Here is a 13390-nt window from a genome sequence, read left to right as displayed (position 1 = left end):
CCAAAATACTACCATCGTGGTATAGGCTTTACTCCTGGATTATGTCAGTATCATCTGTCAAAATCCAGCATTTTCAACAATGCTGTATGGGTGCATGTCCTTGCAAATGAAAGTGCCTATGTTTCAGTTATTACCCTTGACTAGTGTTGGTGGTGCCACTTTTTTTGCCACCATTGCATGTGCATACAGTTCTTTTATCATGGATTCCTGGTTGTGAATTATAATTGTCTGTCTCAGTGGGAAGATACGATGTGTGGTGTCAAAGCTTCCCAGCTGGACCTCTATAGAAACCAGCAGGAGCCCACTGTCAGCATATACCAGCAGTTCTCCAATCAAGTGTGATGCTGGGGTTTGGCCCACTTTTTGTTTTGCAGTATATCACACATCAGTGGTAGAGTTGTTCAGAGTTGTTTTTCAAGGTTGACACAAACATCTTTGAATTAATACTTCTCACAAGTGATACTTAGTTTAGTTATTTTACAATTTCTCTCAGAATGAGATCATTTTCAAGTTGAAAAAGGCTGTGGATGAATAGCTAGTTTCTCCTATGCTGGACACCCTGTTCCGAGCCTTGGAAACGGAGGCATGATATGTTTCAAGGCCAAAAACAAGGCTGACTATAATAATGGTTCATTTTTAGAGCACACTTTCCCTTCCATAAAGAAGCTCCATGTTGCAGTTTCAAAAAAGTTCTGGCATACAATTATTGGTCCCATATCATGCCCACTTTCAGGTTCATACTTATATTTTGTGTTTCTACTAGAACATGTTTACATGCTGTGATGTTAAAAAAAAAAAAAAAAAAAATGATTTCCTTCATATTGTCTGCCTGAATATGCCTGTATTTACCCTCTGTCTGAAACGCTCCATTTTAGCTCATTTCAATGAAATTGTAACGGAATTGCGTTGCTAGACGACAGTTTGGGTCCATGTTCACTTCCTGTCAGCTGATGTTGTTCTCATACACTACAACCAGAAATAAACTGGGACACATTTAGAATGTTTACGTTTAAAACCGTATAATGGTCTATTGAGCGCTTCGATACTTTCACAGTATTTATATAGCACTTAAACCTGCCTTATACTATAATAGACATGACAATCTCACTTTTCACAATATGGGACCTTTTAAGTGTGTGTCCGATTTAAAAACTCTTGATTCAGTCTGTATGAACATGGCCACATAAAATGTTTCTTTTCTTCAAGATTTAGCATGCTTAACCTTTTCTAAACACCAGTTTTGCCTCTTGAGGGCCAGATTTACTAAGAAAATGGTGCTGCACAGTTTTGCAGTGCAGTTTTTATTGAGTTTGCTGTTTCATTTCAGCGCCTGATTTTCTAAGGCTAGGGTTACACTTGTCTTGTCAACGTGACTTTTGTCATTCGATCATGCCAGGACCCATTAACTGTCAAGTCTGTACGCTCCCAAGATCGGATCTTGTTCACTTTGGGATCTGATCGAGTTGGGATCTCAGTGAGTTGTGGACATGGCATGTGGGCACAATCTGGACAATTTATCAAACTTGTCTCGTATCATCTTCCCACCACACGGAGTTCTTCTCCCAAGGGAGCGCAAAGGGAAGAGAGGAGGAAAACCAGGGCTGGAGCACAGCTGAGACCTGCTGTCTGAGTTGTGTGAAATTACTGCTGATGAAAACCCAACATTTCCTGATTTGGGTGCTTCAAAATATAAGTATTGAAAATATTGAGACGTTTATTGTGAAGAAGTTATAGGAAAAAAATTGTATCACCGAATTAGTGGAGCTTTCGGCTGTTCTTCAATAAAACAAGTCTACTAATACTGCAGGATCAGGGAGGAAGAATAAGCATCAAAAATAAATGGGACTTTTATTGTGAAGAATTCATAGGAAATGAGGTTTACCTACCGTTTTACAGCAGCTCCTTTGACCACAAAATATGTTTGATCACTGTCCGATCAGACATTGAAGTGTCAAGTGGGGACACACATATGCGGACTCAACTGAGATCCGATCCCTAAAAAGCCGCATTGAAAAGACGAGTGCTACCACGGCCTGAGACACCAGCTCATTAAAGCTCCTAGACTGACCCTGGGACTGACCTCCTGACGCACACTGTGAGGGAAGGAGAGCTCATAGCTGTAGTTCAGCAGTGAGATGAGATCATTGAGCTCGGAATCTTGATTACAAAATATTTACTATGACTGCGGTTCAACTCTATCTGCCAAAAACTGTTATTTTTTTAAGAATTCTATTATAATCATTAGCATATATCTAATTATGAATGCATTAGGAATAAATAAACACGTTCAAGTGCACAACATATATATTGCCTGGGAACCAGACGAAGGAGGTAACAACTGGATATTTGCAAATTGCATGACCTAAATGATTCCAGCAGAATACGCAATCATCCTTTCTTAACATGTCTCCTCCTATTATTTGCACCATCCTCCCCTGAATTCAAATGCAACTAGGAGAGTGGCCCATCTTGCAAACACTTGCACAAATGACATGCAAGCTGTGACTCCAACCTGGTGCGTCTGATAAATACAGTACATGTGTTTGAGGCAGAATCTCAGTCACAAAAGCCTCTGGAAATCTAACCCTGTGTCATATGTACAGGCTGGTTAGGTTAAGCTAACTGTGCTATTAATGGCTTGCTACACGATGTTCAGTAGGCAGAACACTGAGGCACCGAGGGAGGTCACATATTCAGTAGTGACATATTCTAATAGTCAGTTAAATGCCCTCCCAGCTATGCTTTTCACAGGGCTGAATGAAGACTCCCGGGGATTGATGACTCAGTGCGTCACTTGTACATGTAGATAGAGAAATAAATGATATGTATGGAAAGCTAATATACTTGTCTACATGACTCAGTTGATGAGTTCTTCCTATCTTATACAGTTACCTTCAGCAGTGGAGTTTCTGTGTCTCACAACCTATGCATTAATTTCCTTTGGTTATTACGTCACCTTCTGCATTGAGCTACCACCAAAGACTTTATTCTGAATAAAGGAAGCACATTTATTGTGGTTGAATTAGCTGTTTTTGTTTAACATCACATTTACACAAAGAAAGCTACAGCTCTTTAAGGCAGGCTGAGGCAGGTTTCACTTCAGCTGATCTCATGCATTAAGTCTCCCTTTTTTACTTGATGTTGTTGAGTCCGGGAGTGGTGATAGAGAGAAAAAAAAATAAAATATATATATATATATATGAAGGCCACAATTTACTAATTTGTTTGCACGATATAATTCGTTCCCTGAATTTAATGAAGTTATGATTAAATTGTGCGCACAAGATAGTAATTCGTGGCCTCATTTTATTTACATTTTTCCCACGTTTTTAGTTAATTCGTGCACACGAGATGTGTATAAACAGAGACCCCGCTGCAGTCTCTCACCACCGGAGTGATGTGTGCTGTCAAGCCACAGTTCAGCACGACTGATCTGCTGCTTACATTTTGTGAAGCCTGCATCAGACTGTTGTAACATAACCCCAGAACCAACCTCAGTACAGAATCACTACAAAAACAAAACATAAATCCCTCCGCAGTGCTTTACAAGTGTGCTGTAATCTATAAAAATACGGTGTTGTCATTTACTGTCGCACTTTATCTCCTCTTTTTTTTCCCCTCCATCCCTCCGCGCTGTTTCACCCAGCGGTGTCACCGAGGTTGGAGGCGGAGCTTGTGTGCGCAGAGCTGAGAGACGGCACTCAACAGTCAGTTAGCTTTGTTGCTATCAATACCAGCTGCTCTGATTCAACAACATTGAGCTGAAAAACGTGCATGTAGGCTGAAATTCAACCGTGGTGTCGTTCTGTCGGGAGATGCAGTGGCCATGAGTAAGGAAAGTAACTAACTTAAGTCCGCTAGCCGCTAGGCTAATTCATGCTGTGTAAAATGCCGTAGACATGCAGGAAGTGCCCTGAGTATTGTAGTGACAGGGACAGAACACGTTTCCAATCATGCCTGCCTAGTCCCGAGGGTGAGGGGACCGGGGAGAAAGGTGGGTTCACAGTTACCTTCGCCATTGACAATCCGCACTGCAGCATTTTTCTTGTCGAAAAAAACCAATGAATCGCTTCATACTGAATTACCTGTATGTTTACGGTTGTGATGTCGCGCGAGGAGGAGCGTTGACGCCCGTGACACAGCCTCCTTTTCATAGGCCTTGGCTCAAGCGAGCCAGAGACCGGAGCCAACTTCCTGTATCTTGCAACTCCGGCTCCGCCTCTTAAGGTGGACCAGCTTTTCTCCTTAAAGAGAAAAGCCGCTCCTCTGAGTTTTTCTCAGCTTTTTAAGTGATTGTTAATTTTTATTTTAACCGATAGCGTGAATCGGTTTAAATGCTTAATGTCGGTTAAACGGTTAATTATTAACATCCTTAAGTAGGAGAAAAAGAGAGAAGATGGTCTTTTCTCACACTTTAGGGGTCTCTAGAAACACCGGGGACAGATTTATGTTGAAAGCCATGAAAACGGGCATTTTGCGTAATATGTCACCCTTAGGAAAATGCTATCTAACCCCAACCCTAATAGTCAGTATCTACAAACCAAATGTTTGCTAGTGTTACAGGGGGTAATTCACTCTTGTGTAAGAGATTGCTCTGTGTATTTGTGAGCTCATATTCATACAAATGTCGGGAGAGATTATGTGCATGTGTGACAGCCACATCTGCCATAATTCAGTCTGTATACCCCAGCTGTGATGTGAACAGTAATAGTTTTATTCCATCTGGAATGAAATTAACTCCCAATGATTTCCCTGTGTTAATCCTCCAGCTAACCTCCATCTGAGCAGCAAGGCACCACGGAGGCTGAGCTGCTCCACCTAAGTTATGGCCGAGGATGATTAGTAAGGAATTAGTATGCACGGCAGGGACTGGAGCTTTGCACAATTCCATCCAGGCCACAAGACATAGCTGATCATCATTTATGTAACTCGATGGGAGTGTGTTTAGAGATGGGCACATTAACACGTCCATGTCTTTCAAACGAGACGCAGTGTTTCCACTCGCCAATCTTTCTATACATTTAGAATGTTGGACTTCAAACATCTAAACGGAGGGTTCTCAAACAAAGACGGCATAACATTAGAGCTCCTGTAAAGGCCACTGTGTAATAGTAAATGATCAAAGAGCAGCTTGAATAATAAGCTGATTAAACAAACTTCTGTTTGACGTGCCTGGAGCATCCTATCACACTCTGTAGACACTATGACGAGGCAGTAAAAAAGGTTTTCTGATCAGTTTTTCCGCTCTGTGAATCAGGGCGCACCACCGGCCCGTCTCGCCCGCACCGTCGGGGCGGGGGGGCGTGAGGACCCGAAAGATGGTGACGAGAGGTTAACGTCACGCTGCTGTAAAGTGGTATCGGTGCCGTTGTATCGGAGCCGTTTTGCGAGTACAAGTATATGAGCACAGTATCGGACCAGATACCCGATACTGGTATCGGTATCGGGCATCCCTAATCTTTAATGAATATTGGCCGATCAGAATCAAAATATTACTGATTGAAATGTCAAGAATTTTAAATCTGTAAATTTGACAAAAAGGTTCTTGTAGTGGGTTGATGTGCAGTGTGTATCGGTGTACATAGCTGTTGTGCCACAGTGGCTGTATTCGAAACTGCATACTAGCAGTACGTACTGATTTGGTCATGTAGCAGTAGGGGTGGGGAAAAACATCGATTCACATATGTATTGCGATTTTTGTTTTACGATTTTTAAACATATATTTTTAATGTCAGAATCGATATATTTGCTTCATTTGAGTCTGTGCGGAGGAAGAAGGAAGTTCCTGCTTTTATTGTTGTAGTCTGAGTAACATGACGTCATATCCGTTCCGTAGCCATTGACCAACACAAACCAGCCGCAGCAAGCCGGTCTTTTTTTAATGTTACCACTGTGGGGTGATGAAACAGTACACATAGTGGCTTTGATATGTTGCTGTTCTCATAAGCCGGGTTTTTAATGGGTCATTTTAGACTTCCATGGTTAGATTTGAGGTCTTTCTCAGTCTGTTCTTGTCTGTTCTTGTGTTGTCTTGGACTTTTAAAATGAACTTCAAATGGTCTGTTGTGGCCCAAACACTGGCCCAGTTCCAAGTCCACAGTTACAGTGCAAATGCCAGAAAGTGCTCTTGCAGCGGATGACCTGAAAGCCAACTTGTGAATGAACTTGTTGTAGACAAGAATCCCAGCATGCTTTTCGCATCAACCAGTGGTAGGGATGCTAATTTTGAAAAAAATTCTTAACCGATAGCCGACCCTCGTTAACCGATTATTAACCGTTAACGACAAGATTTTTGTTTTGCATGCAGCGGTGTACCAGCTGCAAGTGTATGAGCACAACAGACAGTCCCCGGTTCAGCCGTCCGGGAGCGTTAACTTAGCAGCCATGGTGCTGCGTGTAGTGTCGCGGACATGCAGCCACTTTCTCAATAAAAGTCTCCACCGCACATTTAGTTTAGTTTAGCAGGTTGTCAGCTGTGTGTCTGCCCGGATTAACGATAGCGATTGTCAGACAAACAATGTGTGCGTTTGTGCTACGTTAGGATCTGTAGCTCTGCTGGTAGCTTCGTGCTCACCATTGTCACACACATACAGTCAGTCACGTAGCAAAACTTCAGTAAGTTTCCGACAGACCGTGTGTGTTTGTTGTCGGTGGCGTTCTAGCTGTGAACGCAGGTGTAGCAGACAGTGGGTGTACAGTTTATGTGACGGTGCATAAATGCAACGAGGCTACAACCAAGGCCTATGAAAAGGAGGCTGGGTCACAGGCGGACATGGGTCTTGGGGTGTGGGGTATAACCCATGCGCAGTGTAACTGAAGCTGCGGTCGTGCGTTTCGATTGGCTCAATTTCGGCGAGTGCAGGCGAGATTTTACTGCGCATGTGTTGTACCCCCGGAGATATGACTCGTGACTCAGCCTCCTTTCTATAGGCCTTGACTACAACTCCTCCACTCAAGCGAGCTATTGACGGGAGCCAACTTCCTGTATCTGTAACGCCAGTGGACCAGCTTTTCTCCTTAAACTGACCAGTTTTTCTCATCTTTTTTCTTTTAACTGTTTTAAACGATAGCGTTAGTCGGTTAAAATGCTTAGTGTCGGTTAACGGTTAAACGGTTAATTATTAACATCCCTAACCAGTGGCGATGGCAGAAGACGAATATTTGTTCTACAACTATTATTGTGTCACCAGACAGAGTTTTGATATGTTAACAAAATGATCTTGACTCAACGGTCCAAGGGCCTATTCACGTATTCCAGAATGTTCTATTAGTTCAGTCTTCAGTAGCAGATTAGGAGATTGCTCAGATGTCAGTGAACTTGTAGATTTTCCATTATTCTTAGCACTTTTAGGACTTCTCGTTTATGTTGAAGTTGAGCTTGACAACTCATTTTTGACAGCAGTTGACAAAATATTCTCAACTCCAGGTCCTTTTGACCGTATCACTAAGAAATATTCTGAGCCATTCTCTTCTTGTTAGCGTATCGTCACCACTTGTTATCTGTCCTCCACACCTACCCTTAATCTCTTTCTGTCTCTTTTCCCCCTCCATAGTATCGACAAGGTGTCCAAGGTGGCGTCCCCAGTTCTGGTGATCCACGGCACCGAAGACGAGGTGATTGACTTCTCCCACGGCCTGGCCATGTACGAGCGCTGCCCCCGTGCCGTGGAGCCTCTGTGGGTGGAGGGAGCCGGCCACAACGACATTGAACTGTACGCCCAGTACCTGGAGAGACTCAAGCAGTTCATCTCCTTCGAGCTTCCCACCTCCTGAAGGGGAGCTCCGCACTCAGGCCAGGGTTCATCTCAACACACTCAAGAAGCCGCCTCCTTATCATCTCCCAACTTCCTCTCTTAGCGTAGGGCAGGACTGGAGGAAGCTGGTCACACTTGTTCTCCCCTGTCCTTTGGAGCCATTTCAGGGTAGGAATGTGTAGCGGACCGGAAGAGGAGGAGGGTTTTAGATTGTTGAGGTGCAGGCAAGAGTCAGTGGCCAGTACCGGCCAGGAGAGAAGCTTTGGCTTAACAACGTACTGCCCCCACAACCTGGCTGGTGCTCCCATCCTACACGTGGACACAGTTTGCCAACGAGCCCAGGCCAAGGCAGTGTTTGCACTCGCTGCTCAATCTGAATTCATTTCTCAGCTCCAGCTCTCCTTCTCATTCTTCTACTCACTCCGTCTCTCCCTCTGTGCCAGTATCTCACTGTGAGCTTCAGTCCGTCACATTTCCTCATTCTTCCCTCTGTTTCTCCCACGGTCCTCGCTTTTCTTTCCACTGAGTCTTTGCAACGTCCAAGCTTGATTTTTTTGTATTCTTTTATACCAGGTGAAGAAGTATCAATTTTGCACCTTGAGATACAACTGAAGTTTTTTACTTTTTCTGTATTTTTAAGTTACCATTCAGGGTTTACCAAACAAATTGCACTTTTAATGTGCAGATATTTTCAGGTAATGGCTTTTTTTCTGTGTTTGGAATATGTATATGTTGATTTCTTTTGTTGTCTGCATTCCATGTTTTTCTTAATTGCACGTGGAATTCATTTTTTTTTTTTTTTTTTTCAGTATGTAGAAGCTGTTAACCAGAGTGCATCCTCGCACATCTGGTGGCTGTGATCTTTATAGTCCTGATGCATGCTCCTCTCTCATACAGGAAGACAATAATGCCAAACTTCAATGAGAAATCTGGCAATTTTACAAGACGCCTTGCTCACTGGCACACATGCAGTTCTGGGAGAACATTTACTCAATTCCTTCAATACTTTAGAGCCTCTGGTGAATTCAGCATACAGACAGCACCTGCAGTACTAATGTCGATAAAATGCCAACATTTAGAATTGGTTTGCCCATACAGATGATACACCATGAAAGGCTTCAGTAAAGAGCACTGAAGTGTTAATTGTGATTGGTGGATCATCTATATGCAAAATCGAATGCTGAATTTAACAGAGGTTTGTAAATTGTATAAAGTGCTTCAACAGGTTATTGAGAAAAATTATTTTATCTAGGGATGAACCGATACTACTTTTTTTCAGACCGAGTACAAGTACTTACATTTGGGTACTCGCCGATACCGAGTACCGATACGAGTACTTCTCTGTGCCAAAAGACCGTCGTTAACGGCCAGCTGGAGGGTGTGAGCGACGCACGGCTGGCTGTGGAGTCCCGCATACGAGGTGGTGCACCGCGACCGGCTCTAGGTCGGCTTGGAAAGGCTCGGGGCGAAGGTGACTCACGGCCGCAGCTTTACATCCCTCCCCGCCGGGACCTCACCACACCGTGGATAAAGGGCTCGCTGTGCCCTCTCTCCCTGCCCAGGGAGAGACGGGGCTCCCTGCTCCCGGTGCCACTGTCGACCGGGGCGGACTGTCCTCAGTGCGCCCCAACCGCGTCGTGCCGCCAGTTCGGGGCTCGGCCCACGTAAAAGGCGCCAGGGGTCTGTGGCGCTGTCGGCAACCCACCCTACCTGTCTTGAAACATGGACCAAGGAATCTAACGTACGCGCAAGTGAGAGGGTGCAAGCAAAACTTTGTGGTGCATTGAATGTGAGGGCCGGCGCACGGCGGCTGAGGCGGGATCCCGGCCCAGCGGGGTCGGGTGCACCACCGTAAATTTGTAACGGTGCCGTTGTATCGGAGCCGTTTTGCGAGTACGAGTACATGAGAACAGTATTGGACCAGGTATCGGTATCGGTGCATCCCTAGTTTTATCAACCGTTGTTGATGAATATATCTCAGCATCTGGTGAAGCCATTGTTGGAAAAGTAATATTGCTCCACAGTCTAATTAGCGTGGTCATTTTGTGTATGCATTAAGTTCTGTAAATTGCATCACACCAGGTGCCACTGAGCAACACCGCAATGAATATCCCAGATGTTGGGTAGTACAGAAGCTTACCTCAATAGAAGAGAGGGAGAGCAGCAGGCATCGGGGCTATCCGTTAGTGAAGTGGAGATCATGTGGTTAATAAGACTTGATTTAAACAGAAACACACTCCGGTACTGTAAACTGAAGCCAGGGAGCGTGGTGCTGGGGTTTACCTGCAGACTGAAGACACTGAACTGTGAACTCCGCTCCATGTGAAGGCATTCGAGGTGAAACATGCTGTCGCTGGTGTTCGGGCGTCAAGTCATTTCACACTACAAATAAAGCCTTATGTTCGTAAACATTTCACCCGGTCCTGTTAACCACAGCGGGGCTTTCGTGGTCTTCAGGGGGGGGGGGGACTGATATCTGCTGCTATTCATCAGAGAAAATCAATCAGTCAATCACTGTGAACGCCAGACAGTTTGGGGGGGAATACTGAAATGACAGCAAGGTACTAAAACCAAATCCAGCCTGACCACTGTCATCCCCCTCTCATCAGCCATGTGTTCCTGCCTGCAGTTGGGGGGGGGGGTGCCCTCTCTTACCAACACCCATGTCTGCTGAGCCCCTGTGATAGTTTAGCTCTCGTCCCAGCTCAAAACTCCAAAGACGTGAAAGAACTGCGATGGGGAAACTGGGCAACGCATGCAAATCAAATCACCTCTCATAGTTGTGGACTATTTCAACTTGTATCAGCTGTATTTCAATCATTTGTTCTTTTACCCCCTTTGCAAAGTAAAACACTAAAAAAAAAAAGAGCTAAACAATGACACTGGAGTAAAACACTAAAAAATTACATTTCAAGTAAATGCTGAACATGTTTTCAGAGAAGGATCGCGTTTGAGGGATATTTGCGAGCAATTTGTGATCGTATGATTGATCCGTGTACTGCTGTGAAGTGGCGTGTCAGTTGAGTATTAGTGTTTTCTGATTCTAGCTAATGTCGGGGCCGACGTTTTTGAATAACGAGCCCTCCGTCATCTCTAGTATATTTCCTCTAGCTCCTCTTTTTAAAAAGGAAATGAAGACCCTGCTTTAGTCCTGATTATTGTTTTGATACTGACATTTTTACGAGGTTTTTCCAGTCTAAATGTTGATAGATTTCTCTGAAGCTGGTTTGTAAAATAATCCTCTGTAATGGTATACTTCAATATCTTCTCTATACATATTAGCCCCTTAAATGGGGCAGTCTAGAATCATTGCTTTAACACTGGAATAATAATATGCAAATGAAAGGCAGATGAAGGTAGTAGAATCTGATTTTTGGTTAATATTGTGTAGAACAGATGAATTAAGCCTTAAACATGCCGTGAAACAGATTGTCATACATGTGGTAGTTGCGAGAAGGCAGCACAATGGATGTTTTAATGCTTATAATGGAATAAAGGATGCATGGAATATGTGTGTCTGACCTTATTGTTTCTGTGTTAGAGAGACTTATGACTAGGCATCTTTTTGGAGGGTCACTTCACCATAATTATGATGAAAAAAAACATCTCTCTTACCCAGGGTCTGAATTTAACCTTTTTCCTCACCTGCCACTGAGCAGGTCACTCAACATTTCTACCGGCCACTCATTTTCTTTTGTCTGCCACTTCTGAAATCTAGGTAGAACGCTTTAAAACTGTAAACACTGAAGCCATGGGCACACTACCAACGTCTGTGTCGCGTGGTGGCTGCGTGATGCAGGAGTCTGGTGTTCACACTAGACACTTGTTGGCTGCGTGTCCGCTGCCTGTCAGCTGTGTTTCTGCTGCTGCTGTCAGGCCTTTCTTTCTGTATAGAGTTTGCCTTTTAATGGCCATTAACTTCATTATAAATATCATTTATATTTATTTTAGACAGAGAAAGGTTCAGAAACTTGTGGTAATTAGTAAATAATAGTAATAATCCACAATTAAAACTCCGTACTGTATTCATTTATGATGCTTTCCAAGTCACTGCTTGTTCCACATCACTGTCCGGCACATATTTCAGAATAAAAGCCTCGTGTTAACAAATGAAGGAATTCTGTGCAAAGAAAATCCGCTTTAGGGCTTTTATTTCTAAATGAAAGCAGGAAGTGTTGATTTAAACCCCAAACTTTATCCATTCTTGGAGCTCTCAAAGTTACTGCTTGTTCCACAGCACTGACTGCTCATATTTCAGAATAAAAGCCTTGTGTTAACAAATGAAGGGATTCTGTCTATAGAAAAAACGTGTGAGGGCTTTTATTTTGAAATTAAAGCAGTAAGTGTTTAACTTTACTTTTTTTCATCTCCGTAACATATTCTACAGATAGACCTCGAAACTGTAGTAAAGTCTTGCTGGTATGAAGTTAATATACAGTCACTAGATCACCTTCACTGTCTGTGACATATTCTACAGATGTCTAGACATGTAAACTGTATTATGTAGCTGATATGATGTCCATATACTGTCAATAGCTCACCTTCACTGTCTGTTGCTGATGGGAAACGCAGCCGAGACGCAAGCGGCTCGCGTGTAAAATAGGCGACCCTTCTATTCTATAAAATAGACGGGCGTCTCAGGCGGGCAGTGTGTCCACTCTAACCTGTTAACATGGACGCCGAAATAAAAAACAACACGCCACGCAGCCGGCACGCGCGTCTCATGCGGGCAGTGTGTCCACCACTTGACTCAGTGGTACCAGACTGTAAAATTATGGAATATATCATGTAACCTTTAATCCATGACTATATTTTGTAGGGGCTGCACGGTGGTGCAGTGGTTAGCACTGGCGCCTCACAGCTAGAGGGTTGCAGGTTCAAATCTGGCTTAGGGCCCTTCTGTGTGGAGTTTGCATGTTCTCCCCGTGTCAGCGCGGGTTTTCTCCGGGTACTCCGGTTTCCTCCCACAGTCCAAAGACATGCAGGTTAGGTTAATTGTTGACTCTAAATTGCCCGTAGGTGTGAATGTGAGTGTGAATGGTTGTCTGTCTCTATGTGTCAGCCCTGTGATGGACTGGCGACCTGTCCAGGGTGTACCCCGCCTTTGCCCAATGTCGGCTGGGATCGGCTCCAGCCCCCCCGCGACCCCTAACGGGATAAGCGGTTGCAGATGAGGATGAGGATGAGGATATATTTTGTAACACTTTACACTCATGGTAATTAGGTGATAATTAGCAAGTTACCTATTTGAAATTTCTTTGGAATTACGGCCAAATTACCCCAATATTTACCTCAACATTTATCAAAACTTACTTTATTATAAACATCATTTCATAATTATATGCTAAAATAGTATATAATGGTTAAAATAGGGCCCTGAGGCTTGAGAAGCGGCTGTGTGCTGCTCTTCATCGGAGGTGGAAAACCAAAACTAATAGAAGACTCTTCTTATCTCCTCTAGAAACACAGAGAGAAAGATGGATATTAAATAGCAGAGGATCAGAAGCAGAGAAATGCGCTTGTGATGTAAACAGCCAGGCTTCAGCTCGTGCAGAGATTAAAAGCGCGGCGCTTCTGTTCACTACGGGAACGCACGCGGCGCAAATCCACTGGCGCTGCGCCGTTATGAATCTCCC

General features: G+C 43.8%; 1 protein-coding gene across 1 annotated transcript in view; it reads left to right on the top strand.

The window, feature by feature from the left end:
- abhd17c (abhydrolase domain containing 17C, depalmitoylase) overlaps nucleotides 1-11262 on the top strand; it is a 42910-nt gene extending 31648 nt beyond the window's left edge. Inside the window, exon 3 of the mRNA XM_074624778.1 lies at nucleotides 7554-11262. Within this exon, the coding sequence (XP_074480879.1) occupies nucleotides 7554-7773 (220 nt within the window). The 3' untranslated portion in view covers nucleotides 7774-11262. The remainder of the gene's footprint in view (nucleotides 1-7553) is intronic.
- The last annotated feature ends 2128 nt before the right edge of the window (nucleotides 11263-13390 follow it).

The sequence above is a fragment of the Sebastes fasciatus genome, chromosome 2 (genome assembly GCF_043250625.1).
Source record: "Sebastes fasciatus isolate fSebFas1 chromosome 2, fSebFas1.pri, whole genome shotgun sequence".
Classification (NCBI taxonomy): domain Eukaryota; kingdom Metazoa; phylum Chordata; class Actinopteri; order Perciformes; family Sebastidae; genus Sebastes; species Sebastes fasciatus.
The sequence above is the reverse complement of the archived record's forward strand: the minus strand, read 5'-3'. Positions and strand labels throughout refer to the sequence as shown.